At 54.1% G+C, this 27,980-nt stretch overlaps 1 protein-coding gene and 1 long non-coding RNA gene across 2 annotated transcripts in view; one reads left to right on the top strand and one right to left on the bottom strand.

Moving 5' to 3' along the window:
• LOC133257623 (uncharacterized) overlaps positions 1 to 15,114 on the bottom strand; it is a 32,830-nt gene extending 17,716 nt beyond the window's left edge. The window contains exon 1 of the long non-coding RNA XR_009739625.1: positions 14,850 to 15,114. This is a non-coding gene — a long non-coding RNA (uncharacterized LOC133257623). The remainder of the gene's footprint in view (positions 1 to 14,849) is intronic.
• Positions 1,339 to 27,460, top strand: LOC133257620 (uncharacterized). The gene is made up of 2 exons (XM_061433798.1): positions 1,339 to 3,356; positions 17,980 to 27,460. Exon 2 carries the CDS (start codon positions 20,130 to 20,132, stop codon positions 21,066 to 21,068), a length of 939 nt encoding a protein of 312 aa, XP_061289782.1. The 5' UTR covers positions 1,339 to 3,356; positions 17,980 to 20,129; the 3' UTR covers positions 21,069 to 27,460.
• The last annotated feature ends 520 nt before the right edge of the window (positions 27,461 to 27,980 follow it).

The following is a 27,980-nucleotide window of genomic DNA, read 5'->3' as shown; positions in this document are numbered from 1 at the left end:
ACAATCGTATTAACTCTCTCCTCAACTTCTTTCACTCTGGCTTTTTGCAGAGCAAGAATGACCCTAACAGCACTCATTCATTCACTTGGCCCATCAGGGCAATCAACAAGCACATGCTCTTGCCAGGGACTGTCCTAAAAACTGGGAGGCTTTCTGGACAGCAAGACACAGCTCCCGAGTTTGGGAGGCACATGTTCTAGGGACGAAAGAGATAAAGAAACAGGCCAATACCAAGGGCCAGGGAGCAAGACAAGTTAGAGAGACAACAGGGTGAGGGGTTAGGCTAGAGAACGAAAGGGCTGGAGTTTGGAGAGGAAGGTCACAGTGATGAGGATGGTGACCACGGACTGAGACCTGGGTGAAGGGAGGCGGTGAGCCCCGCAGAGAGGGGGATGAGAAGTCCTGGGCAGGAGAACAGCCATGACCCTGAGGTGGTGTCTCCGGGTGCCCTGAGGGCTGGTGCTGTTCTTCTGGGGGTGGGGCTCAGATTGTCTCTATGAACACCTGAAGCCAATGGGGGAGAGCAAGCCAGGGGCTGATTTGTGTTTTTAAAGAATCTCTCTGGTTTCTGAGTAGATCACAACCTGAAGAAGCCTGCAGAAAGGTGGGAAAAGTCAGAAGCTGGTGGAGTCCAGGCAAGAGACGGTGCTGGCCTGGCTGGGGACAGTAACAGTGGGAGAGACAGACATGGCTGAATTCAGGATTTCTTTCAAGTAGAGTCATCAGGATTTGCCAAAGGATCGGATGTGGGTGTGGAAGAAAGAGAAAAGTCAAGGTTGACTGCTGTGTCACAAACAGTGGGAGGTACCATTTCCAGAGATAACGAAGACTATAGGGAAAGTGGGGGTGGGGCAGGGGGGTATCAAGGGTCGGTATTTGCACACAGGATGTCTGCAAAGCCTATCTGATACTCACATATTGTGTGCTGAGAGCTATCAGAGCTATCATTTAATCCACACCACGAAAGAGACTGAGACACAGAAAACAAACCTATGGTTACCAAAGGGGAAAGGGTGGGAGGGATACATTAGGTTGGGATTAACGTGCACATTACTGTCCATAAAATGGAAAGGGGGCTCTACATGTACCTAGAGCTGATTCGCGTTGTCGTACAGCAGAAAGTGATACAACATTGCAAAGCAGCTCTGTGCTCAGTCGCTGAGCCAGACCTTCGTGACCCCACGGACTGTAGCTCCCAGGCTCCCGGAACTGTAACCCCTTCTCGGGGTTAACCGTGGCCTTCCACGGGGACCCAGGGCCCAGCAGTATCCCCCCTGGCACCACTGAGTCTGGTCATCTAGAAAGAGCCAGGCTGACCCTGGCCACCTGAAATCCTCTGTCAATAGGATTGCCCAGGCAAGAATACTGAAGTGGGTTGCCATCTCCTCCTGCAAAGGATCTTCCCAACCCAGGGATCAAACCCACGTCTCCTGCATTGGCAGGCGGATTCTTTACCACTGAGCCTATGCACCAATCAAAAATAAATAGATAATCAACCAGGACCTACCGTATAGCACAAGGAACTATACTCAATATTTTGCAATGACCTATAAGGACCTATTGTGCTGTACACCTAAAACTGACAAGACAAGGTAAATCAACTGTACTCCAATACATAATAATATAAGAAATCCACACAACCACCCTACGAGGTAATCACCCCTGTTATCCCCATTTTACAGATGAGGAAACTGAAATCTAGAGAGGCAAATCTGCCCAAGGATGGCAGATGGTCAGGCTACAAACCCAGGCAGTCTGATTTCAAAGGCCATCTTCTTATTCGTCTAATCACTGGCTCATGTGTCCATTCATTCACTGTTGTCTGCACCACATGCTAAGCCTTGCTCTGAGGTCTGGCAATGCAGGGATCCTTTCATGCTATGCACCATCCAAGCACTGGGGAAGCAAGCCAGACCCTGGCCCAGCCAGCACGCAGCTGACTTTCTAAGGAGACAGGCAGGTGACGAGCAAAGAGAAGCACCGTGACAAGAGGCTCACAGATTTGTGCTAAGTGCAACGGAGCAGAGCAGCAGTGTGCTTATTCAGGAGAGTAATCGGGCCACACGCTGCAGAGCGGTTGGGGCTGCCTCGGAGGATGGGAGACATCTCAGAAGCAGTCAAGCCAAGAGCAAGAGGAATGGCATTCCCAGCAGAGGGAACAGTAGACGCAAAGGCTCTTGTGCTGGGAGAGCAGGCAGGGGAGAGGGCTAGGCCGGCAGCATGTCCAGGGGGCTGAGTGCCCACAGAAACTAACTGCAAAGAGGAGGCAAGCTGGGCCAGGGGCAAGCGAAATGGGCAAACAAACCAAGGCCTCATAGGCAAGTGGCCCTGGAGGGGCCAAGAAGGACATCAACATCGAGGTAGCAATGACGCACAAACCGGAAACGTGCCTGGGGGCTGTGACCCTGGAGGACACCAGGACAGGGCTGGCCCAGGCCCACAAAGCGTGAAGAATAATGCCCCCCACCCCCAGGTCTTCCCCCTTCTAACCTGAACCCAGGGCTGACCACAGCTGTGCCCTAAAGCACCAGGCTGTTCCACCCTTCTCGGGGTTAACCGTGGCCTTCCACGGGGACCCAGGGCCCAGCAGTATCCCCCCTGGCACCACTGAGTCTGGTCATCTAGAAAGAGCCAGGCTGACCCTGGCCACCTGATGAGTCATTCATTCACTCACTCGTTCAACATCTATTCGTCACTGCTCCATCACCGGTACTAGGGATGCAGCAGGGGGTAAGACCAAGACCTTTCCATCACGGAGCTGAAGGTTTAGAAACAAATGGCAAGTCAGGGAGAGGTACAGGTATGAGGCGGAGGACAGAGGGCTTCACTGTCGGAGCTGGGACGGTAACTCCAACTTTGGGACCCAAGGCTTGACGGATGCTCCCTGAGCCCAGGGGTCCCCTGGCCCACCCCCTCCCCTGCTCACGGTGATGCAAGGAAGAGCAAGCAGGGCTACTGGGCTCCCAGGCTCCCGGAACCATTGTTCCCCTTCCCTCTCCTCCACTCTTGGCCCTCCCTCAAAACTGGGTCCCTCCTTTCCTTGGTCAGCTGCCAATCTGGGGACAAAGCCAGTCACACAAGCACAGCAACCTCCCAATGCCCAGAGGCCTGGATCTGAGCTGGGGAAAGCTGGCCTCAAAGTCTAGGCCAAAGCAGACTCAGCTCTCCCTCCTCAGCACACAAAGGGTTGTGGGGCACACAGCCTCTGAGCCCCAGGCCCAAGACTGAATGCTTCCTGCAAGCTGGAGGGCGGGAGGCAAGGCTGACTATTCAGAACAACACGCAGCAACATAAAACAGCTTTCGACAGCTACTCCTTTTCTTACCCTCTCCACTCCCTGAGCCAAGCATCCCCAGGTGAGTTCAGGGCAGCCCATGAGGGCTTGTCTATCAATAGCCCCATTTTATGGAGGAGGAAAACTGAGGTTCCATGGATCCGATGACTTTCTCAGGTGGTAGAACCAGGGCTCCAACTCAGGGCTGACACCCAGTCGGTGCTGGCAGAAAGGCCGAGAAATCGGGTGACGGGGGAAGAGCGGCAGCTGCCTTAGCCCCACATTACAGATGAAGTCAGTCACCCTCAAAGTTGCACAGCTAGTAAGCAGGGGCGGGGCTTGAACCCAAGATTGTTGATCTCCAGGGCCCAGGTTCCCAGGTACCTAGAGGAACAAGGGGGAAGAAGAGGGGATTGGAGGCCTGAGAACTCTGATGGCCCTTGGTGCGGGCCTTCCGAGTCCATATGTGCCGGGCAGAGAGGAGCATGGGGGACCGGGGGTCTCCGAGGCAGGCTTGCTGGTCACCCAGCTACCCTCTCCTTCCCTGTTACCAACTCTGGGGTCCCAGCCCAGACCTGACCCCTCTGCCCTCGGGGCTGCTCTCAACTCCTGGGTCCCTGCAATGTGGGACCACTGGGAGGGCGCGCTGTGGATCCTGCCTTCCAGAAACTTTGGCCGGGTCAGGGATAAGCCTTGCCCCAGAGCCTCAGAAAAATGTAGCTGCCAAACCGCTGGAATGCCAGCCCACCACAGCCTTAGCTTTAGGCTGAGCCAGGAGGTGCCTTCAGGGATGGGGACGTGGGTTCTCCTCCTGGGGTCAGTCCTCACCCATCACTGCTGCAGGGATGCAGAGCAGGAGTGTGTGTGTGTGTGGTGGGCAGAAACAGTGGATGGGAGAGGGAGGGAGAGAGAGATCCAGACTGAGCAGAGGGCTGGGTGACAGAGACAGCAACGCGCACGCACACAGAAAGAAGGAGGGAGCTTGAAAGCTGCGGAAAGGAGCTGACAGAGAGGACAAGACGACAGAAGGGAGAGAGGGACACCAGCAAGGGGCCAGCCTGGCAGCAGAATCAGAGCATCCTGAAAGCAGAGCCCTGAAGGGCTGGATGGGGAGAGAGACCAGGAGAAGGAAGGGCTGGGGGACCAGGAGAGGGTGTGGGAGATTCGCCCAGAGTACAGCTGGGGGCCCTGAGCGGGGATGGGAGCTGAGGCTGCAGGTCTTAGACGGGCCAGTGCTCTCTCCATACGACAGCCTTCATCAGCCCCAGGAGGGGGCGAGGCAGGAGGCCAAAGTCTGGCCCCCTCAACCCCCGCCCCCCAGCTGCCCTGGGGAGAGGACAGGCATGTGACGGTTCCAGCCACTGCTGGGATCCCTCAGGGCCTCAGGCTCCCTGCCCTGAGCCCCCAAACCCCTCTTCTCTCTGCATCAGCCTGGACTGTGTGACCTTGGGCAGGGACCTTGCCTCTCTGGGCCTCCAAGCCCCCCTGAAAGGTGCTGAGCTTAGGGTGAGGGGCAGGGTCCAGCAGATGCCAGGCCTGGGCTGCAGGGGTCAGACCCAGATGGGCCGACGGTCTGTACCTAAGATGCCTGGCCTCCCTGAGCCCCATAGCACCCCTCTGGGGGGAATAAAATAGGGTCACGGCCACTGTGACAAGGAACAGAGAACAGTGTAAACTGTAAAGTGCAATGCGCAGAGGGTTGCTTCTCTTACACGGTCATTCACAAAGGTTGAGGTTTTTGAGACCAGTTCCCCGTCCTTACACCCGCACAGGAGGACTCTGCCCCCGGGGACCAGAGGCAAAGGCCGTCCCTGAGGGAGCAGGGCTGTCCTGGGGCGTTTGTCCGTCAGCAGCAGGTCCCACTGCGGTCAGGCTCCACCCGAGGGAGTCCTGGAAAGGCATCCAGGTGGACCCCACTGACGGTTAGCCCTGGAGACGGGGTGGGGGGCGCAGCTCGAAGAACCCTCAGGCTCCAGGGTCCCTTCACAACCTTTCGCATCCTGAGGTCCGGAGGAACCCGCCAGGGGTTAGGCGGAGGAACAGAGAACCGGGCAGAAGGCTGGGGTCGGCGCGCTCACCGGGACCGGCCCCTTTCCCCACCAGGCAGGAGGGAGAGGCGTGGGGAGCGGGGAGAAGAAGGGGAGGTGGGAAGGGAGGCCGGGAAGAGCAAGGGAGGGGAGAGGGGGGCCCGGAGAGGGAGGCGGGCAGGAGAGGCGCACGCGGAGAGGGACTGAACCTTGAGAGGAGCAGCCCAAGGAAAGGAGTAAACGAGGAGAGAAGGGAGGGAACAGCCGCGGGGCCGCAGGAGCCCCGCGTGCGGCGAGCAGGCTCCGCCGCGGAGGCTTCCAGAGACAAAGGCCTGGAGGCCCACGGAGGAGGTGGGGGGAGGAGGGGGAGCTGGGGAGGGGGAGGGGAGAGGGGAGGGGAGGGCATCGCTCGGCCCCGACGCCGCGCCAGGGGGCTCCGAACCGGCCGAGACCCTGCACCCCCACCCCCCACACCTCCATCCAGCTGAGGCTCTGACCCGCGGGAGAGGGAGTGCGCTCCAAACTTAAGAGGGAGAAAAGTCTGCCAGCTGCCCTTGGGGCTGTCACAACAGATAAAACCTCATCCAGGCTTCACCAGGAGCGCCCCTGCACACTAATGCACAGCAGCCGAGCTAAAAATACTGGCTGGAGCGGGGAGTTGGGGAGGGGGGGAAGCAGGATGCTGGATGGAGGAAGAGGAAGGAGGGTGGGAGGTTGGAGGAGGATGGAGAGGAGGCTGGGGGGAGGAGGGTTGGGAAGGGGGGGAGGAGGAGGGAGGGGAGGAGCAGGGGCTCAGGCAGCCCCGGTTTTCCGGAGCGTCCTAATGACCCAGATGTGCAGCTGCGGAGATGGCTGCTCGGGGAAACTGCAAATCCCCCGGCCCCTGGCGGCGAGGTGGGGGGAAGAACTGGAGGCAGAAAAGGAGAGAGGCAGGGAGGGAGAGAAGCCTGAGTAAGAGGGGAACCTGGGAGATGGGGGTGCTCTGAAGGGCAAGGATGGGGTTGAAGGGGAAAGATGAGGACGGAGGGGAGGATGGAGAGGGAGGAGGGGGGAACAGGGAGTGGAGGGTTAGAGGCAAGAGGATGGAGGACCGTCCCTGGGGCTCTGAGGAAGAGACCTCCAGCTCTCTGCCCTGCCCCCTGCCCCTGGATATCGGGGAGTCTGGCTAGGGGTGTCTGGGTTGAGCAGCTGGCCTGTGTCTGGTGGCACCCCAGTCTTTGGTCAAATCACTGGAAGGATGGGTCCAAGATTGGAATCTGGCTCCTTGTGACCTGCTCATTACGGAACTAGGGCCCGAGCCCAGTCCCAGCTAAGCTTTGACATCCCACTCAGTTGAACACTCAGAATCTCCTGGTGAGGGAGGGACCCATGCTATCCCTGTTGGTCAGATTCACTCATTCATTCACCACCATAGACTGAGCACCTTTTCTGGGTCGGCCTGTGCCAGGTGCCGGGTACTGGGGAGAGCAAGACAGAAAAGTGCCTGGCCCACTTGGACAAAGACGTCCTTGGACCCATGATCATGCAAAGAAGGAAGAGAGAAATCAGCAAGGTCATCATGGTCAGGGAAAGACAGTCATGAGGGCCTCTCCCAGGGGATGACAGGAACCTAAAACCTGAGTGGTGAGAAGCCACCAAAACTCCAAGAGCCCTGCCTCCTTGGTTCCTCACCATCCTGGGGGCCCGCAGTCCCCGCACATTGTGACCTGCCGCCTCCATGTCATCCGTGTGACAGTGGGCGGGTGTGCCAGCATCTGGGACAGACCCCACCAGCCCATGCAAGGCCTGGTGACTTTGGGAAAACCACCTCACCTCTCTGCAAAGCAAGGCCTTTTTTCCTCTCTTTTGCCCATCTTGTTCATTCTGAGTCAGGATGCGGCGGCCACGGCCTTGTGGGGCGTGATGGCCAGGTGGGCTGGGCGTGGTGGGGTAGGGCAGATTGAGGTCTCTTAAGCCCCAAGCTGCTCTCCCTGCCCTTGAACACCAGGTCTGTCCCTTAACCTCTGTGCCTCAGTCTCCTAATCTCTAAAATGGGGCTCCAGTGAGGCCTTGATGGGCTGCCTGGTTCTAGGCCCAGAACTAACAGTCAGCACGCCCCAACTAGAAGCCCTTTCTCCCAGGGAGTCGCCTGCAACCCCCAGACCCCTTCCCTGCAGCCTTGTTTCTCCACAGTTATAATCCAGTCAGAGGCAGCAGCTTGCAGTCCAGCTGCAGTTGTTACCAGCGGGACCCTGGGCCGTGACTTAACTGTCTTTGTCTCAGTTTCCCCAGGCTCTACAGGGATGGTAGCTGCCTCCTGGGGTTGAGGTAGCTGCCAGCCGTCGGCAGCGTGCCTGACCCCGGGGCTGTCCCACAGACCTTGGCCCGTGGCCCCCTTGCTTTCTGCAGCTTGTTTCCTCTGTGTCTCCCACCCTGGACGGTGAGTCCCCTGGAGCAGGGCCTGTCTGACCCGTGCCCAGAGCACCAGGCGCCTGCTGTGAGTCAGCTCCTGCCGAGTGCTGTGGCCATCTGGGGCTGAGTAAATACGGACTTCTGGAGCTCCTCCCACTGCTGGGGAATGCCTGTCTTATTTTTTTCTTCAAATTCTCTTCGCTGACAGAGTACAGGGTTCAAAACCCCACACCAGGATCAAATAGAAGGATGCCCAGCTCCTCCCCGCCCACTCTTCCTGACTGTCGCCCCCTCCTCCGCCACTGGAGTGCTACCTGGGCCCCAGGATGCCCTTCCTGGGTGTGGTCCCTTCCCCTCGGACCACCCTGGTCCCAGCGGGCTGCAGCTGGGCGCCCTCATGCGCAGAGCACAGAGAAGGGGTGTCACCGAAAGCGGGACAGGAGGAAGGAGGAGGAGGAGAGTCAGAGAGACCTGGAAATGAATCCCAGAGGGTCAGAGGGTGTACCTAGGTTATATGGATCTGGCTGTTCCTTGTATTTCCTTATGTTTTTATCCTACTGTCTTGCTAGCCATTTAATGCAGCCCTAGCTTCTTAGGGCTTTTCCCAACATCCCTGTCCCCTTGACTACCTGGCCCCCTCCTGTAGCTCTTGGTGTGTGTGTGTGTGTGTGTGTGTGTGTGTGTGTGTGTGTGGCTGCTGAGTCCAGGGAGTGAGCGGCCTCTGGGGCTTCAGAGGGAAAGTGTTGGCCCCAGAGCTGAGCCTGGCAGGACAAGTGCCCCCAGCGCCCGGGGCATGGCCAGATCTTGCTAAGGCGGCACCAGGCCGTGTGGCTGTTTGATTTCCCCCTACTTTCCAAACTAGTTGAAATTACACACCAAGCATCGATTTAATTAAGTTTTCCGGTGTGTGGCATAATTAGTAAGACACACGACTGAAACAGGGTGGGCGGGCCTATCCCTGCTCTTGCCTGTTAGAATTCTCAGCCCTCGGGCCACAAAATATGGCGAGTTGTAAGACGGGAGATGGAGGAGACGTTGGGGCGGGGGGCGGGGAGCCAGCCGGAGCTGCCATGCTGCTCTGCGGGCTTCTGTTCCATGTGATGGGAGACGGACAGGTGGCCCTGCCCCACAGGGAATCAACCTCCGCACCTGGTGCCAGACACCGAACTCGAGTGAAGTTCAAGGAGCCTGTCACCCTCACGGGGACATCAGAACGGGCACTAAGGAGCTAAAGAGGGGCCTCGCTATCCCCGGAGAATCGGTGCTTTGTCTCTAAGGACGTGTTTCCAGGACAGGGTCACCCAGGCCACAGGCCACGGGGCCCGCCCAGCCTCTTGGCCGTGTTGTAACACAGATGGACAGATCCATAGACACAGAGCCCTGTGGAAGGCGGCGGGATGCTCTCCTCCCATCGACCCCTCCCTAACACTTGCATGTCGCTCTCACACGTGGGCTGGACCGCGGGAGGGCAGGCCTGTGGCCTTGCAGCTGCTTCTCCAGCCCTGTTAGGAAGGGCTCCGTGCTGCCATCCACCTGGATGAGGCTCAGACTGTCCCCAAACCTAGAAACACCTCTAGGAATCTTCCAGCCCATGCACACCTGGGGAACTGAGGCCCAGAGGCGGGAGTGGGGCTGGGTCCTAGATACTGACTGAGTGGAGGAGACTCCGCTGGCGTAGATCCTCTGTTGAAAAGCACCCCGCTGGGCCCCACCCTGTCCAGCCCGTCTCTCCCCTGTGTGAACCACAGTTGCCCTCCTCACCCCTGCTCCCGGCCACCCTCCTGCCCTGCAGTGGCTTCTCCATTCACTTTCACCTGAACACTCAGCGGCTGCCCCTGCCCTGCCCCTGTCCTGAGCCCCCATGGGACACAGATCGCACATCCCCTCCCCCCCTCCCCTTTTCCCTCCTTCCTTCTCCACCCCAAGGGGCCCTGCATCAGGACTGATCACCTCCCCCAGTGGACTCGAGCCCCCAAGGGCGGCCCCCACATTTCTTCTCACCACCGTGTCCCCAAGGCCGAGTTTAATGAAATGATAGTGTGAACACTGAGTAAGCACTTACTGTGTGCTTTACATGGATGAGCCCCCAGTTTATTGCTCCTTCCACTGGCCCTGTGCATACACCCTCCTGCCCCAAACACTGAGGCTCAGAGAGATTACAGAAACTTGTCCGGGTGACACGGCTGCTAAATGACTAGCTGGGGGTTTGAATCCCGGAGCCTGTGGCTGTAACCCACGAGTCTGACCACTGTGTGAAGCAGCCTCCAGCCCGCCCTCCATCCATCCTCCGCCCATCCTTTATCCACCTTACCCATCTTCCCATCCCTGTCCCACCCAGCCTCCTATCCAGCCTCCCATCGGCCTCCCATCCATCTTCCATCCGTCCCCATCCAGTCCCCTGTCCAGCCTGCCATCCATTTTCCATGTGTTCTCCTAATGGCCAGTGTCCTAAGCCTTCACTATGCTTTGTCACGCCTCCAAGTGCTTTATTCAGCTTTCTGTCCTTTGCTGGCCCAGCCACTCACACCTGCCTGGAGCTTTCCCTGTCTACTCCCTGCTCCCCCAATGTGTACCTGGTCCCGTCCCTGCAGCATCAACTCCTCTGCCCCCAGGAGGGCACCTCGGTGCCCACCCCCGAGCCAGCCCCAGTCGGGAGCCCGGGGGCTGTTGCTGGTCCACCATCTCATTGGGTCCAGCCCTCCGGAGCGCGTTCTCAGTGGTGGAGGGACCAATGCCACCTTAGGGGCATGCACAGTGGGCTGTCCCTGGGGGGACACAAACTAATTTTAACAACGGCCTTAGGAAAAAGATGCTGTTGTCCCTTTTTTCCCCTCCTTTGGGGAAGAAAGTGTGTTCGCACATGCCCCTGTATCTGCACGTATGATTCAGAGCATCAGAAATCAGAAAGCCTCGACTTAGGCATCACCTGGCCACCTCTGCAGCAGCCTCGCATGCTGATCCTTGGAACCCAGGGCCCCAAGTTACTCAGACACCCAAACTCTTGGCAATGCCCTCACCTGCCAGCCTCGGTGCCCAGTAGCATCTCAGTGACCTTTGACCCACCTTGGGAGGCAGCTGAGCGGACAGGGGAGAACAGGAGCCTGGCCGGGGCAAGCTAGGCACCCTTGGGCCAGCTAATGACCTCTGCGGCCCTCAGCCACCTTCCCTGACCAGTGGGGAGGTAGACAGGCTGCCAAGAGGAGGCCAGGCAGGCCCGGAGAGCACTGGGCACACTGCTGGTGCTTCAGGCCTCTGTATGCCCTCGTCTCCACGGACAGGCTGATTCACCCAGCCCAGACCAGCTGACAGGCCAGACAAATGAGGGCACGGGACCCCATTCACTCTCCGTGGACCTACCTTGGAGTTTGGGAACCTCTTGGGAGTATGAAGCCTTTGGAAACTCTCCCCCGTCCCCCCGCCCCGCCATCCTTTTCCCTTCCAAGGCAGGATCTGGCCTCTTGAAATTCTGCACACTAATAAAATTGTAACTAATTTACATCCGAGATGGGGAGTGAGTGGCAGCGGTTGTCATGGAGACCATCTCCAGGGCCCCGGCTGCCTCCGCCTCTTGGTGCAGCCAAGAGATCAAGAGATTCTCGCTCCAGTTCTGCAGCTGGGGCCAGTCCTCATGCCTCCCGGGCACCCTGTCCTCCCCCCAACACTGGGCAGGACCCTAGGGGATGGGATGAGGGCAGGCACCCAGACTACACAGCTGTTCTAAGCTGGGGCTCAGCGTCCATTCTGATCCCTGCTTTTCTTTCACCCTCTGGGCACTGCAGGCTTCTCTCACTTCTAATGGATGCCCCCAGAGGAACACGAGGCCCTTTCCCTAAGCGCTCAGGATGGGGACAATTTCCAGGGATGAGGCAGAACAGCAGAGTCTTGTGCTACCTTGCAACCTGTCTTCCCGTGGTGCATTCTGGGAGAAGCCCCAAGGTCTAAAGACATGGAGACACACTCATGGATGTCACAGAACTTGCCCAACATCAGGAAAGACGTCAAAACAATGGAACAGTGACTCTGTGCCATGCACCGTGCCAAGTCCCACAGACGGGTCATCTCATTCAAACGCCAAAGCAACCCAATGCAGAGGGAGTATTTTAATTTCCCTTTTATCAATAATGAATATGTCTCAGAAAGATGAGTGGACAGCACCCAAGTTCAGATCCCTGGTAAGCATCAGGGCCAGAGGTAAAACCAAGTTTCCTGATTCTAAAACCGTTACAGCAAAGATGATAAACTGCCTCCAGGGAAGCAATAAGACAGAATCATTATAAGAAAACAGTGTACATGCAACCAGAAAGGGAGGTGAGGGCACGATGGGGCCCTCCGGAACCATGGAATCTAAATGGGGTTTTGAGGGATGAATAGGAGTTCTCCAAGGGGACAAGTGGGAGAAGAGTGTTCCAGGCAGAGGAACATGTACAAAGGCACAGAGGTGATAAGCTGCCTGCTGCCTTCAGAGACCATGAGCTGGATGCTGGAGGAGAATGGAGAAGGGAGGGGGTCAGATCTAAGCCAGACTAAGCCCCCTGGTGCTTATCCTGCAGATGAGGCAATAAAAAGCTGAGATCCAAGCAGGACCATGCCTGGCATTTGTGGTCCCCAAGGCCAAAGTGAAAGTCCGTGTCTAGACATTTAAGGCTAACAATCTGGTGAGAAAGCTGCTCTCGGAAAACCTGTTCTAGCCACCTTCCTTGATAGTACAACTTCTTGGTGCTCTGGAAGGCCAGGTTCAATTAATATCCTTGTGACCTTAGGGTTTTGAGCCAGAATGTGACGGTATGAGTGGGTCCCTGTCTTCAGCCCTGAAGGGGGACTTATTTGTGAAATGCAGGGTCCTGGGCCTTGCTCCAAACCCCAGAAATGGTGCTCTTGGGAGATGGGTCCCAGTGCCTCTCCGTTTCAATAGGATCCCCAGGTGATGACTGTGGGTCAAAAGATGGAAAGGCCCCTGATGAAGGGAGTCAGAGTCTGGGGAGTGGAGGGGAATACCATTCTGATCTGTGTTCTAGAAAGATGTCTCCAGCATTGATCAAGAGTGGGTGAGACAGGCGAGGTGGCAGAACCAGCGTTCAGGTGGGAGGGGTCGGAGGCCAGGGCCAGTGGCCGGTTGCCAGCTGTGTGTGAGATGCAGGGCCTGGACTGGATGAGGCTGGGTGCTGATGAGGTTTGGAGGTGAGCAAGGATCCAGGGTGGCTCCTTCGGGATCATAAAATCTAATTAGGCTGGAGGAGGTCTGGGCTCTGGGCAGACTTCATTAGGCAAGAGGCTGCTCTCCTCTGCCTGACCCCAGCCTCCCTAGGGCCCCTTCAGTGTCACACTGAGGGTCAACTCCAGGCTATGAGAGGGGAAAAGAATTAAAAGCTGGTTCTTCTCCCCGCCCCTACCTTGCCCGTAGGAGCTTGCAGTCCTGCAGTGGAGGCTGGAGCAGGCTGCATGGACAAGGCGGGCGTGATAGGCTTGTTCCAGTTCTAGGCTTGTGGGGGTGGGGAGGAAGGGAGGTTTCCTGCTGCAGTAAGACTTGGCCTCCCTCCAGAGAGCAGCAGACCCCCTCAGCATCCATATCTGGCTACTCCGCTCCAGAAAGCGTCCTGGAAATAAAAATAAGAGCCCCGAAAACAACAGCAGCACCTCTTCCCATTGATGGGGCATTTATGGCAGGCCAGACACTTTCACTGGAGGGACTGATGCTGAAGCTGAAGCACCAATACTTTGGCCACCTGATGCGAAGAGTCGACTCATTGGAAAAGACCCTGATGCTGGGAAAGATTGAGGGCAGGAGGAGAAGGGAGTGGCAGAGGATGAGATGACTGGATGGCAGCACCAACTCAGTGGATGTGAGTTTGAACGAACTCAGGGAGATGGTAAAGGACAGGGAAGCCTGGTATGCTGCAGTCCAAGGGGTCACAAAGAGTTGGACATGCCTGAGCGACTGAACAAGACACTGAGTCACACAGCGAGGGAGGTGGTAGCAGAGGTGGGCTGATGGACTGGGAGCCAGTCTTCTCTGGGCCCAGCAGAGAGGATTAAGACTCAGCCCCCAGGGAGTTCCCTGGTGGTCTAGTGGTTAGGATCCCAAGCTTTCACTGCCGTGTGGCCTGAGTTCAATCCCTGATTAGAGAACTGAGATTCTACAAGCTGTGTAGTGTGGCCAAAACAAAAACAAAAAATGTTAAAAAAAAAAAAAAAAAAAAAGACTCAGGCCCTGTCCTCACAGCCTATTTGGGGCTGATACTGTTCCCAGATACATTTGAGGTGCATCTAGAAGACTCTGGAGAGACCCATGCGTCCCTAGAAGGTTATGCTGCAGAACACTAGCTTTTCAGACCATATGGGACTAGACTGTATTTATCAGCAGCAGGAAGACGGAGAGCCCAGAGGAGCTGCTGGGGAAGGCATCACTGGAGCTGAATGCTGAAACAGCAGTCGTGTTTAAACAAGTGAGAAGTGGAGAGGCCGACCTAGGTGGGGGGTTACAGGCTGGGCAAGGGTGGGGGTGGGGACGCTCTAGGAACAAAGGAGAGGCCGAGGGGCTGGAAGGACCAGTCAGGGAGGCAGGGATGACGATCCCAGCAGCTCAGGCCTGGCATGTACCCTCATGCACTTGCACTTTCCGGAAGCTATCCACACCATCAGGCCCGCGTTGGTTCCCGTGAGTTCCCCCAAACAAGAGCCATCATCATGGAGGAGGAGGCATCATCATGAAGGGGATTAAGTTGAGCCTGTCCAGAGAACAAGGGGCCTCCGATCTCCCCAGAATCCTGGGAGAAAAGTTCACATGTGCCCCCTCCACACCTACCCCCACCAGGGCCCCGTAACCACGTGATCCATCAACAGCCCGTAGTACCAGCTATTACCTTGGCCTGACTGTGCCCTGCCTGACGCTAGCAGAGGTGAACGCTCTGGTTTCAAACCTTGCTCCCCCACTTACTATGTGACTTTAGGTGAGTTTCTCAACTTCTCTGAGCTCAATTTCCTTATGCATAGAGTGAGGACAAAAACACCAAACCCTAAATCACCAACTACTAAAAGTGTGTTGATTTATCTCAGGATTAAATGAGAGGACGCAAAGACAGCCTTCAGGGGAACACTTGGTGCAGGGTTCCCACGTGATAAATGTTGGTGTGGCCACAGAAGGTTCACACTCGGCTTACCCTTTGAAAGTGAAAGTGAAGTCTCTCAGTTGTGTCCACCTCTTTGCAACCCCATGGACTGTGGCCCACCAGGCTCCTCCGTCCTTTGGATTCTCCAGGCAAGAATACTGGAGTGGGTTGTCATTTCCTTCTCCAGGGGAGCTTCCCAACCCAAGGATCAAACTCAGGCCTCCCGCACTGCAGGCAGACGCTTTACCGTCTGAGCCACCGGGGACTTCCCTACGCTTTATGGATGTGTGATTCTCACCACTCCTGTGTCATCTGACAGCAGAGCAGGGCTGGGAATCTCCTATGACACAGATGGGGTTGCTGGTGGCCTTTACTTTTTATATTCAAGTCTGTGATCCATTGAGAATCATTTTTTGGTTTTGTATAAGATAGGTTGAGTTTCATTTTTTTTTTAAATGTCTAACACCATTTGCTGAAAAACGTCCTTTACCCATTGACTCGTTTTACACCGTCTTGATCTCCCCCATTTGGCCAGCTTTGCTACCTGATCCTTCGTGCCTTTCATTCATTAATTTCATAAATACTGTGGGACACATAAAAAGAAAGGAATCTTGACCTTTACCTTACCCCATATTAAAAAAGACAATCAAAAAAATAAAAATAAAAAATAAATTAAAAATAAATAAAAAAATAAAAATAAAAAAGACAATCAACCCACAGTGGTTGACAGACTTAAATCTCTCACATAAAACTTAGAAAACACAGGAGAAAAATCTTTGAGACTTGGGATTAGACAGAGTTCTTAGACATAACAATAAAGTACGATTAACAAAAGAAAAAAATTTTTGATACGTTTTACTTCATCAAAATTTAACACTTTTGTTCTATACAAGAAACTGTTAAGGGAATGAAAAGACAAGCCTCAGATTGCAAGAAAATATTTGCAAATCACATATCTGGACAAAGGAATTGTATCCAGACTATATAAAGAACGGTCAAAACTCAATAGTTTCACAACAGTCCAATCTGAAAACAAAAGACTTGTATAGACACTTCATCAGAGATTTACCAGATGAAAAATAAATGCATGAAAAAACACTCAATATCGTTAACCATCATGACATGAGATGAGACATGAGAGGGACATGAGAATCAAAAGCATAAGGCACCACTTCATACCCACTGGGATGGCTAAAATAAAAACTGACAGTATCAAGTGCTGACAAGAACAGAGCAACTGGAACTCTTGTACATTACAGATCAGGATACCTAACAGGACGTTCAGCCTGGAAAACAGTCTGCCAGGTTCTTAAAAAGTTAATCATACTCTTGCCCTGTAACGCAGCTATCCTACTCCTGGGCATTTATCCCAGAGAAATGAAAACTTAGGTCCATGCAAAGACGTGTGTGTTCATGGTCACAGAGGCATGGATGTTCATAATAGCTTTATTTGTAAAAGCCCTGAGGTAGAAGCAACCCAGATGTCCTTCAGCGGATGAATGGATAAAATGGGACATCCTGACCACGGACTATTATTCAGAAATAAAAAGGAGCAAACTATTGATACCCACATTACCTTGGACAACTCTCAAGGCCACGATGCTGAATGAAAAAGGCCAATCTCAAAATATCACATACTGCATTATTCCATTTTCTAAGAGACAAATGATGCAGAACAGATCTGTGGTTGCCGGGGTTGGGAGCAAGGGGAGGATGTCTATAGAAGAACAGCACAACGGAGACTTTGGGCTGGTAGAAGACCGTTTTGCATCCCGCTTGTGGTGGTTACACAAAGTTATACACATGATACAAGTCACAGAACTGTACTCCAAAAAGATGTCAGTAAAAATGCAATTTTTAAAAAAAGACGATGCAGGGCCTCGAGTTCTCGGATGGCTTCTTTCTGCAGCAGGGCACCATCTCCTATGTGGAATGCAGCCTATGTCAGGGCCCGTCGTCTGGGACGTGGAGGACTGGCTGAACCGTAGTTCCGCTTGCCCACTGAGCGGTACCCTTGTGCAGTGAACAACCTATACACATGTCCATGTGGGTCCTAGAAGCCCCATTTCTCTTCTCAGCCGCTGCTCTCTCCTCCAAGGATGGAGCTTTAATAAGCATCCCCCAGGGAGCTGGGGCCAGGGGTGGGCTTTGCATTCGCCCTGAATGGCCAAGTGGGGGCCTCTTGCTAATGGCTGCAAATACACTTAATGCTGAGGCTACAGGCCAGTGCTTTTGGGGCCTGGCACTTAATGGCTTGCCTGCCAAGGAAAAAGAAGGATTGTCAGTTGGCCAGACACATAGCCAAGCTCTGATGGATGCAGGGAGTGGGGCAACCCCTCCCAGCCTGGAAACTCCCCTCAGACTGATGTGTTCGGGTTGTGAGCAGGTGTAGGAAGGACCCTGCTGGACAGACCAGGCTGGACCTGTCCCCTGCTCACCTTTTTGGCTCATCGACCCCGAGGTCTGGTCTGGTGCTGCCCTCACTTCACTACGAGTAAATTGAGGTTCAGGGAGATGGGGCCGGCTTGCCTGAGGCCACTCAGCCTGAGGCTCTGGCTCAGACCTGTCTGCAAAATGGGAACTTGACCTGTTGACTTGCTTCACGCAGTCCCTGTAGACCACTTCAGCCTCTTGAATCCCACGACTTAACTTTTCTGAGCGTCAGGTTTCCACTGAGATGAAAGGGCACTTTGCTTTCTCATACATAAAAGACTCTTGACTCTCCCAACGTGGGTTCTTCAAGATTAGTTCAGGCCCCACCTCATCCAGGAAGTCTTCTTTGACCCCCTCCAGGCTGGATCAGAACACCTCCGAGAAACAGGACTCCACATTCATCCTTGGGAAGCAAGAATGAGCCCCTGCTGCCCTCCTAACTGGCCCAGCTGACACCATGAGGAGAGCAGAGGGAAAACAACTGCAGAGAAGTCAAGCCAGAGCCTCAAGAGCATCATGAACCTCTGGATCAAACCATACCTGAATCAAAACCATGCTGCATTTTTCTATTACATGGGCCCATAGTTTCTATTTTGATTGGGTTTTCTGCCTGCTATAACTGAGAGTCTAAACAGATATCGGAGTTCACCAAATGTGGGCAGTAACTTTCTAGGGGGACAAATATGAAGGAACTTCCATTCAATGTATGTGTTTTATTTTATTTATTATTTTTATTTACTCTGATTAGGTGAAACTGAAACATACTGTCAGATGACCTCACAGCAAGAAGAAGCGAGGAGCCTGATCCAAGCTGCCCGGTCGTGTGCGACTCTTTGACATCTCATGGATTGCAGCTTCCAGGCAAGAGTACTGGAGTGGGTTGCCATTTCCTTCTCCAGCGGATCTTCCCGACCCAGGGATCGAACCTGGGTCTCCCGCACTGCAGGCAGATGCTTTACCCTCTGAGCCGCCAGGAAAGCCCCAATGTATGTGTTTCATACTGTTTCCAGTTTTACAGTGAATATGCAGCACATCAATGCTGGTGTTTCTATCTGGAGCAAACAAGTTGTCCACGGGCTTGTGGCTTGAAGAATCAGTGGCGATTCCCGGTAATAAAGGAGGCGTGAACTGGGGTGGGTGGGGGGAAGATGGCAGTTTGACCTGCGGCATGGGAGGCTTCTGTGGAGCCCACACTTAGGAGAAAGAAACTGAGGCAAAAGAGAGTCAAGGTGGGGCCAAGCAGCAGGGCTGAGGAAGGGGGCACACCGCGACCCAGTCAAGATCTTATTCATCAGCCGCGGACATGAGGCTTCCCTCCCCGCCGGGTGCTCCCTCTGGGGGCTGTGACAGTGCCTCAAGCATCCCTATTGCTGGAACTGATGACTAAAGCCGGCCGTGAGTGGCAGAACCCATCCGGCTGTACCTTTCTTGGAAGTGGCCTTCCAGCCACCTTCCATTAGCACAGGTGGCAGAGACCCCTCAGATCCAGCTGACAAGTTGATTCCTCAAGCCTGAGCCGACGCTCTGTGGATGGCTGTAAATTACTGCAGCAACGTGCTTCCATCTGAGGCTTTTCACTGCCTGGAATGACATCCCACCCACAGTCTGCTTTGTCCACCTGGGGACCTGAGATGTGAGCCAGGCAGCCTTCTGCTTCAGTTTCACACAGAAAGAAATGAGGCACAGAGAGGCCAAGCTACTGGCTCACAATCACACGGTGAGGCAGAGTTTGCTGGAAATGGAAGCCAGTTCTCCTGCCTCCGGACCTGGTCCCCCTTCTCTTGCCTCCTGCTGGTCCTCACAGCAGAAATTGGGGCAGGAAATTGTTTTGGGTGAGGTTCCTCCAAAGAGGCCTGGAGAAGACCTTGGCAGGGACTGGGGAGGTGAGCAGTGAAGAGGCTCCTTGAAGGAGTGAGGGTGGGGTGGGCTGGGGGTCCCTGGCAAGGGATTGGTTTCTGCCTAATCCCCACATCTGGGCTGGGCCCACCAGTGTCCCTCCTCTGCCCGAAGTGCCCGGTCCTGTGCTCTGTATTGGTCATCACTTTGAATCCCCAAACATCCTATTATGACACCATTTTACAGGGAAGGAGATGAAGGTTCAGAACAGTTAGGTAATTTGCCAAGTCACACAGCTAGTGGGGAAAGGAGGTCTTTGGCCCCTTGGGAGCCCAGAGCCTGTGCAAAGGCCCTGAGGTGGGCCCTGGGCACAGGATGCACTGAAAGACTTGTAAGGAGGCCAGCAGGCTGGGGCCTTAAAGGAAGCCGCAGAGGCCCTTCTCAGCTTCGTCCAAATCCTACATTCTCAAGCAAAGGGCTCTGGCTACCACCGGATGTGGCTTTCTGCTTAGTGGAGCAAGGCTCCATCCATCCTGGCCTCGGTTTCCTGTTTAGAGAGGGAAAGACTACAGAGAGGCCTCTGGAGTATGAAGAAGTAGCAGCAGCTTCTGGGCGAATCGTGTTTTGTTTTGTTCTTTTTAAAAAAAAGACGCAGAATGTGAAAGAAGTCGGTGAGGGCGGAGGGGGTTGGCCTGTTCACAGACTCAGGATGAAGACAGCTCTTTTCTCTGGTCTGTTCCACCCGGGACCCCAATCTGCCGGGGCAGCGCAGGGCGCCACTGGGACCGAAGAAACGAGCAGGGCTGGGCTGGGGGCCCGTCGGTGCCAGTTCTCAGCGCCATCGGACGCTGGGCGGCCGACCCCTCGATGCCGGAGCGCGCCCTCCCTGTGGGCTAGGGTCGCATCCGCCGGGAGCGCGCGGGCACAGGCGCCCCCGCCCCCCGCACCGCCCCACGCGCACACGCGCTCACGGAGCCGGCGGAGGAGCCGAAAGGAAGCAAGAAGTGAAAGTGAGCAACCTCTAGTGAAAGAAAAAGACATGCACAGACAGCTCGGGAATTTATGCCGGTGGCGACGGGCTGGGCGCGCGCGGCGCATTCCCGGCAGCTGAGCGCGTGCTTGGTGGCTTGCAGGGGAATCGCCACCCCCTCGGCCAGGCAGTCATTCGGCTCGATGGCGTCCCCAGGCCCTACGGCGACCAGGCTCCTTCCCTTTCCCCTGGTTCCGGCCACAGCCCAGGGCTGGGCACCCTGCAGCGCTCAAAAACCCCCTGGGCGGTGGCCAAGTCCTGCTGCTAGGCTTGAGCTTATCCCAGAGCCTAAAGGACCCTTAGCCTTGAGCCCTCCTCCCCTCTCCTTCCCCAGCCCCTTCCCTGAGGCTCCCTGGAGCGATGAGACCCTGCAGCTGGTCCTGACTCAGGGGGCCTTGGCCAGAGTCGGAATCCCAGAGACAGAACCTCCAAGTGACTGCCTTGGGAGGCCGAGGGCCACATGGCCGGTGAGAAGGGCTCCCAGACCACGGCCCTGGGGCCTCGGGAGCCCCCTCCCCTCTTCCTTCCCTTCCAGAACAAGCTTTTCCAGCCCCGCCGCTGCAGAGCCAGGTTTCTGGCTGTGTGGATTGTTTTCCACCCCTGGGGCTTGGGTGGCAAGAGGGAAGACAGGGAAGCTGGTTGCCCACCTGGTGTTCTGCCTTTCCCTCACCGCCTCCTCCAGAGGCGCCCCAGGGACCCTCACAGCTGAAACAAACACAGAAACCAGACCCAGTCTTAACAGAAAAGGCTCAGACGCTGGGGCGCGCATCAAGTCTGGCCTTTTGGACACACATCAGGTAGAAGCTGTGAATAGTCCTGCCAGGGCTGCCCAGTCTGGAGCTCTGGGTGGACAGGTAGTGCAGGGGCACCAGGGTTTCTTCAGACAGAGAAGGGCGTGGCTTCTTTTCCAGTGGACAGCAAGTTGGTGGGAGAGGGCAAGACCCATCCCAGACCTTGTCTCAGCTGGGTAAGGTCCTGGGGTCCTGTAGGGTGTCCCTCTCTGAGCCAGGATGCTGGAAGAAAACATCTGTCCCAGGCCTCGCAGCTCAGAGCCTAGAGGTAAACAAACAAAACGTGGTGGGCTGAGAGCTCCCAACAACGCCAGCCAGGGAAGCAATCCAGAGGACGTGCAGTCAGACTGCCAAGGTGCTCCCTGCAAAGGCAGGGTGGCGGTAAAGCAGAGCAGGCTAAGGAGGCCGCAGACCCCGCGCCCCACGTTCCCCAGTTCTGTAGACTGGCCACATTTCAGAGAGCCGGAGACACCATCAGAATGGAGGTGAGTTTCCCTCAAGGGGTCTGGGGCTGGCTTTCCCTCTACAGATGGACAAACTGAGGGCCTGAGAGGTTAGGGCAGGTGGCCCAGGGTCACCCAGCCGGCTAGACTTCCGGCTGCACCCTGGCACATGCTGCCTGCCAAGTCACTTCAGTCGTGTCTCACTCTGTGCGACCCCATGGGCTGTGCACGCCACGCTCCTCTGTTCATGGGGATTCTCCAGGCGAGAATACTGGAGTGGGTTGCCATTCCCTTCTCCAGGAGATCTTCTGGAGATCAACCAGAAGTTCAACCCAGGGATTGAACCCAAGTGCCTTATGTCTCCTGTGTTGACAGGCAGGTTCTTTACCACTAGCGCCACCCCTGGCACATAGTAGGTGCTGAATAAATAGAACTACGGGGCTCAGAGCCAGGCCCCTCCCTCTCCCCTACAGATCTCTGTTGACTAGTTTTCACAAGACGATTAATACACACACAATAGCCTGCTAAAAGTGTCAAGTGCTAAAAGTGTTAAGGTAATTGTAGCTGTTGATAAGTGGTGTGACGGTGAATGAATGGGGATACTGAGGAGGGGGCCTCTGAGCAGGGGCCACCGGCCATGAGACCGTCTGGGGACCCGGTACACCAGGCAGAGAGAATGCCAAATGCAAAGGCCCCGGGGCAGAAACCTGCCTGGAGTGTGAGAGGAGCAGAAAGACAGACACATAGCCTGAGCAAAGAGAGGGGGGAGATGCAGGCCACAGAGAAGAGCTGGGGTTTGATTTCAAGTCCATCGCACACGTGTGATGGGTGTGGGGCCGGCCAAGCACTGCTGTGGGAGAGCCCACGCCCTGACCGCAGCGGGCGGGGGACTCAGCTCCAGGATGAGCCCTGGGGCTGCACATCTGCTCCTCATTCCCCGACTCCTTCCACCACGGCATTTTCTGGGAGCCCATGGCCAGGAGGGAGGGGAGTCATCACCCACCCAGGGCAGGGCGCTGCTTTGGCTTACCTTCCCCACGTCCTTTGGATCACCCTGGTTTGCAGCTGCCAGGGGAACAAAAGACCCTGATGCTGGGAAAGATGGAAGTCAGGAGGAGAAGGGGGCAACAGAGGACGAGATGGGTGGATGGCATCATTGACTCAGTGGACGTGAGTGGGAGCGAGCTCCAGGAGATGGTGAAGGACAGGCGTGCTGCTGTCCACGGAGTGGCAGAGCTGGACACGACAGGGACTGAACGACAACAACAAGAGGAACATCGTCACCATTGTCACCACTGGGGACATCGCGCTGGGTAGCATTTGTCCAGTGCTCCCTACACACCAGGTCCCGTGCCATGCGTGTCTGTGAGCGTGGTGTCCACTTTCCAGACGAGAAGATGGAGTGAGGCGAAAGCACCCAGCCGAGATGACACGCTTGTGGTGTTCCAGGCAACGTCTGGGCCTTGAGTGCTGGAATGAGCTGGAATGTCAGAGCTGAAGCCCAGTTGGAGCTAGAGTCTTTGCTCGGGCTGCGAGAGGTGGGGGCTGGGATTGGAGGCTGCAGAAAGCAGAAAGGTAGGCTGCAGGTCATGGAGAGAGAGCAAGCCTGAGAGAAGGATGTTGACACGCCTCCAACTTGCAGCAAGAAGCAGCGTGGACTCACACGGGTGTAAACACACCTGCACACGCTGGCATATAGAAATGCATGGACCCACATACATGCACACACATGTGACACACACGTGTGACACACACACGTGTGACACACACACACAAGCACTGAGTGCCTTGTGCACACCGCATGCGCACCCCCCCGACAGACGTGCACGTGTCCATGAAGGCACCGTACCCACACGTGAGCCCACCTCAGCGCTCGGGCACGTGGACACAAACCCAATCCGTGCTCACAGAACTTCATAATAGACCATCTGCACACTTCTTTTCTTAGCAATTATCATGGTTCATTCATTCATGCAACAAACATATGTTGAGCCATTTTCGGTGCCTGGCCAGGGGGTGGGCACGGCACACCCAGCCAAGAGGACCCACGGTTTCAGCCTGCCTTTCTCGGAGCTCACAGTTAGGCTGAGAAGACAGACGGATAACAGTGGACTAAAATCTTCAGGGATGCTGGTTGTGGGGGCCCTGGAGGAGAAGCACAGGGAGCTGTGGGCTGGAGGGACTGGAGAGCTGGTCCACGGGGACTTCCCAGAGGAGGTGTGTTTCCACGAGTGAGGGCACCCGCTTTAGTCAAAAGACAAGTCGGGAGGGGGTTTGAGCAGATGGAAGAGGGTCGTGTGATGGGTGGGTGAAGCTCGGATAGGCCTCAAGAGCAGGGGGTGAAGGTCTGCTGACCCAGACTGGCCAGCTCCGACCCAAGAGTGCCCACACATGGACCCCGTTTCCCATTGGGAGCCTCCAAGGGCAGGGCCAAAGTGGGTGACTCTCGTCTGTGCCCCGACCCGCAGCACCCAGCCCAGGTGAGCGCCGGTGTCTCAGATGGGGTTCTGGTCTGCAGGCCGGGAGCAGCCACAGGGCAGTCCCTCTCCCCTTCCCCTCCCCACTCTGTCCCCCCTTCCCTCTTCTGCTTCTCTCCTCCCCTTCCCCTCTCACGGTTCCTCCTCCCCTCCCTGAAACTCCTTTTCTCTCTCTCTCTCTCTCTCACACACACACACACACACACTCAGCCCTCAGTTTTCCCATCTGTGTAGTGGGTGGGTACCAGCCCCATCCTCACTGAGCTGTGAGGGTGAGTTGAGAGGAGCCTACTTCACAGAGGGGACTTGGGAGGCTTCCTGATTCTCTAGGCAAAGCTCAGCCTTGGCAGCTGGCAGTGGGCAGTCACCCCCCACCCTACCCTGTACCCTGTTTTCCTATTCTGCCCTAATGTCATCCACACGCACAACTCACCCACATACAGCCCCTGCACCCCCGACCCCACATCCACATATACTCCCCCCACCACACCTATCTTGCATCAGCCCCCACACCACAGACCACCTGCTACACACACACACACACACACACACACACACAGGGCACATTCGCGGGACCACTGCGGGCAGCCTGGCCAGCTTCTCCACTGCCCCCCAGTCTCCCCCTCCAGTCTTGGGCAGGACAGTGACAGACGGCCCGCGAAACCCCCCTGACCCTGGCTGCAGGGCTCTGCTCATTGATCCAGAGATGCTCTTTCCTTTTCCTCAGGCGCTTCTCTGAAGGATGGAAAAATCGATGCCCGCGGATGAGCGGGTGCAAAGAAGGTGCAGACAGCAGCGCCGGGGAGAAGGCCAAGGGCAGGGGAGTCAGGCGCCTGGGGTCCCGCGGCTGTTCCCCATCTCCTAGCACACACTCCGAGGCAGGTGTGGTCCGCCCAGCCCGGCGTCGTGGTTTTGGTTTTTATCATTTTGTTCTGATTACCAAAGCTGTAAGATGTGTGTGTAGAACGTCAAAATCACCAAAGCCCTCCCCAGAGGTCACCTCCCTGTTAACGTGCATAGTAAATCCTCCCAGCCTTTTTTCCTCTGCAATGGAAGGCACTTTTTATTTCTGCAAAAATAGGACGTGCTCCACCGCTTTGTTTCCATCCGACACTCTGCTGCCCAGCATCCGCCTGTTCTGTCACCTGGTGATCTGATGCTGCTCCAGGAAGTCATCCCATCGCTTGATGGATACGTGCACAGCGCAGGGCTTGAGGTCAGAATCTTGGTCCCTTGGCCGTGTCACATTGGACAGTTGGCCTCCACCCTCTGACCTCGCCACCCTCCTCTGTGTGGTTGGGGCCACTGATGCCAGCCTTACAGCCTTACTGTGAGAATTACATGAGGTCAGAGGCAGAAAGTACTCATTCCTTGAGGGCACCTCAAAAGTATTCCATCCATTGTGGGTATTATTGTTTTTGGTCTCTCTGGTTATAGAGCTAAAGCATCATTTACTTAGCCAACCTTCTCTCGTAGACCATTGAGGTTGTTTATTCAAATATCCTTAAAGAAGGCTTTTGTGAATATCCTTGCCGAGAAATCTTTAACAAATCCTCAATTATTAATGTTGAGTAATTTCTAGGAGGAAAGTTAGACATGTTAGGAGCAGGCACACTCTAGGGCCAGTCTGTCTGTCTGCATACTGCCTCGCGGCCCTCCTGAAAATGTTCTGATGGCAGTGTGCTAGGACTGCCATGGCAAATTATCACGAACCTGGGGGTTTAAAATAACAGAAATGCATTCCCTCACGTATCTGGAGGCTGGAAGTCCAAAATCAAGCTGTTAGCAGGACCGCCCTCACCCTGAAGGCTCTGGGGGAGCATCTTCCCTTGTCTGCTTCAGCTTCTGCTAGTTGCCCACATTCACCTGCCCTGTCACCCCAGCCCCTGCCTCACGGTCACATGGCCTCCTCTATTTTTACCCCATGTGCCTCTTACAAGGACCCTGTCCTGTAATCCAGGTTGGTCTCTTCAGCTCAGGATCCTTAATTCAATTATATCAGCAAAGACTGTTTTTTTCAAATAAGGTAACATTTATGGCTTCTGGGGGTTAGGTCATCATCATATCTTTGGGGGCTACCATTCAACCCACTATACACTCCTACCAAGGAAAGAGAGTTGTGTTAAATTACTTTGCCCCCTCACCACACAGGATATTCTAACATTTTTGAACTGCTTGGCCAATATGATAAGGTAAAAAGGATCTCTTGTTTTAAAGTACTTTTTTTTTTAGTGGAGAGAAACATATTTTCATAAACTTGCTGGTCATCTGTTTTCTTTATTTTGCAATTCTTATTTCACATGCTTGTTGGTCATTTGTTTTTCTTCTTCTTATTTTTTTTAACTGATTCATGTCCTTTGCTCAATTCCCTATTCGCTATTGTCTTTTTCTGGGTGTGTGAGAGCTCTTTGTAGGTGAAGATATTGAACCTTCATTATATCTTGTAAATATGTCTCTAATTCGTCACTTCCTTTGGGGTTTTTTTCATAGTTCTTCAACATACATAACTTTTAAACTTTTTTGTAGTCCAAGTTTCAAGAGCATTTTACCATCAACGGAATAATTAAACAGACTTTCCCCACTCACATGATTTTCATCTAGCACTTCTACAGTTTGACTTTCATATTTTTATTATCTCTGCAATTTATTTTACTTTAGGTGCATGTTAAGACGAATTACCTTCCCTGCTAATTATTGAACAGTTGTCTTAATACCATTTAACAACTAGCCCATACTTTCCCTATTGATTTTTTTTCCTATTGATTTTAAATAATATGCTTTTATTCAATTTGGCTTTTGGTTCCAGTGACCTAGCAGACTGAGTTAATGGTGATACTCCCCTCACTCCTCCTGCTGAGGAACACCTACAAATTTTAGCAACAACAACAGAAAAAATTAATCTAGAAAGAAAGAATGGGAAATTCCCAGGTCTTGGAAATTGGGAGGGGAAAACCGCAGCCAGAAACTATTTCATAACTGAAGACCCCCAGCAAAAGGGCAGGATCCTCAGTGGAGAGGTCTTAGCTGACAGCTAAAAATAGAAACCTGTTTTAGACAGCTAAAAACAGGACAAAATGATCTACCGCAGGGGAGAATAGGCATAGTCTGAAACTGAGCTCATAGCACATCTGAAAGAGACTATACACCAAGTGTGCTTTAAATTGTTAAAAGGAAAAAAAAGACACCATAAGAAGATAAAAACACCTTTTGAAAGAGGCAGATCGAAGAAAAACAAAGATCTAAGAATGAAGAACATTAAGTTAAATTTTCAGTGGGTGAGTTAAAGAGCAGATTAGATGCAGTTAAAGAAATGTTCATGAACTTAAAGACAGAACTGAGGAAATGCTGAATGCAATTTACAGAGAGAAAAAGAAAAACCCAAAATAGAAGCAAATAGGACAGAGTGAGGAGGTCTGACATATGTGCTAAAAAGAGAGATTGTGAGGAAAATGAGGGAGAGATCATATTCCACATGATAATGTCAGAATATTCCAGGAGTGATGAAAGACACCACTCCTCAGATTGAAAAAGTGTATTAACGCCAAGAAGGGTGTATAACATTAATCCACACTTAGATATAAATACTAAATATGCAATGCTAAACACAACAAAAATTATTTAAAGCAACCAGATGGAAAAACAGTGCTCTTAGCGCGTTACACATTAGCTTTTTTTTTGGGGGGGGTGTACCATGCAGCATGTGGAATCTTAGTTCCCCGACCCGGGATCAAACCCATACCCCCTGCATTGGAAGCATGGAGTCTTAACCTCTGCACCACCAGGGAAGTCCCCTACACTTAGCTCTTTAACTCTTCAAAACAGCACTCGGCATTATCATGATCCACATTTTAAGGGTGGAAAATCAAGACACAGAAAAGCAGCTCATCTTTATTACTTCACATTCCTTCAGTAATTTTTGCTACAGTAACGGCCCCTGAAGAATCATACTTTCCCCTGATGGTAACCTTTTGTGAGGGGACTTTGCTGCTCTCCCTTCAAGAGGACACACTTGCCACAAGGGAGAATCTGAGTCTATTTTCCCAACCTTGACTGTGGTCTGGTCTTGAGACTTGCTTTGACCAATGGAATGCAGCTGAGATGATGTTGTGTGGCTTTCAAAGCCAGACATTAAGAAGCCTTATAGCTTCTACTTTTGCTATCTTAGATTGCTT

The sequence above is a fragment of the Bos javanicus genome, chromosome 11 (genome assembly GCF_032452875.1).
Source record: "Bos javanicus breed banteng chromosome 11, ARS-OSU_banteng_1.0, whole genome shotgun sequence".
NCBI classification, from domain to species: domain Eukaryota; kingdom Metazoa; phylum Chordata; class Mammalia; order Artiodactyla; family Bovidae; genus Bos; species Bos javanicus.
The sequence above is the reverse complement of the archived record's forward strand: the minus strand, read 5'-3'. Positions and strand labels throughout refer to the sequence as shown.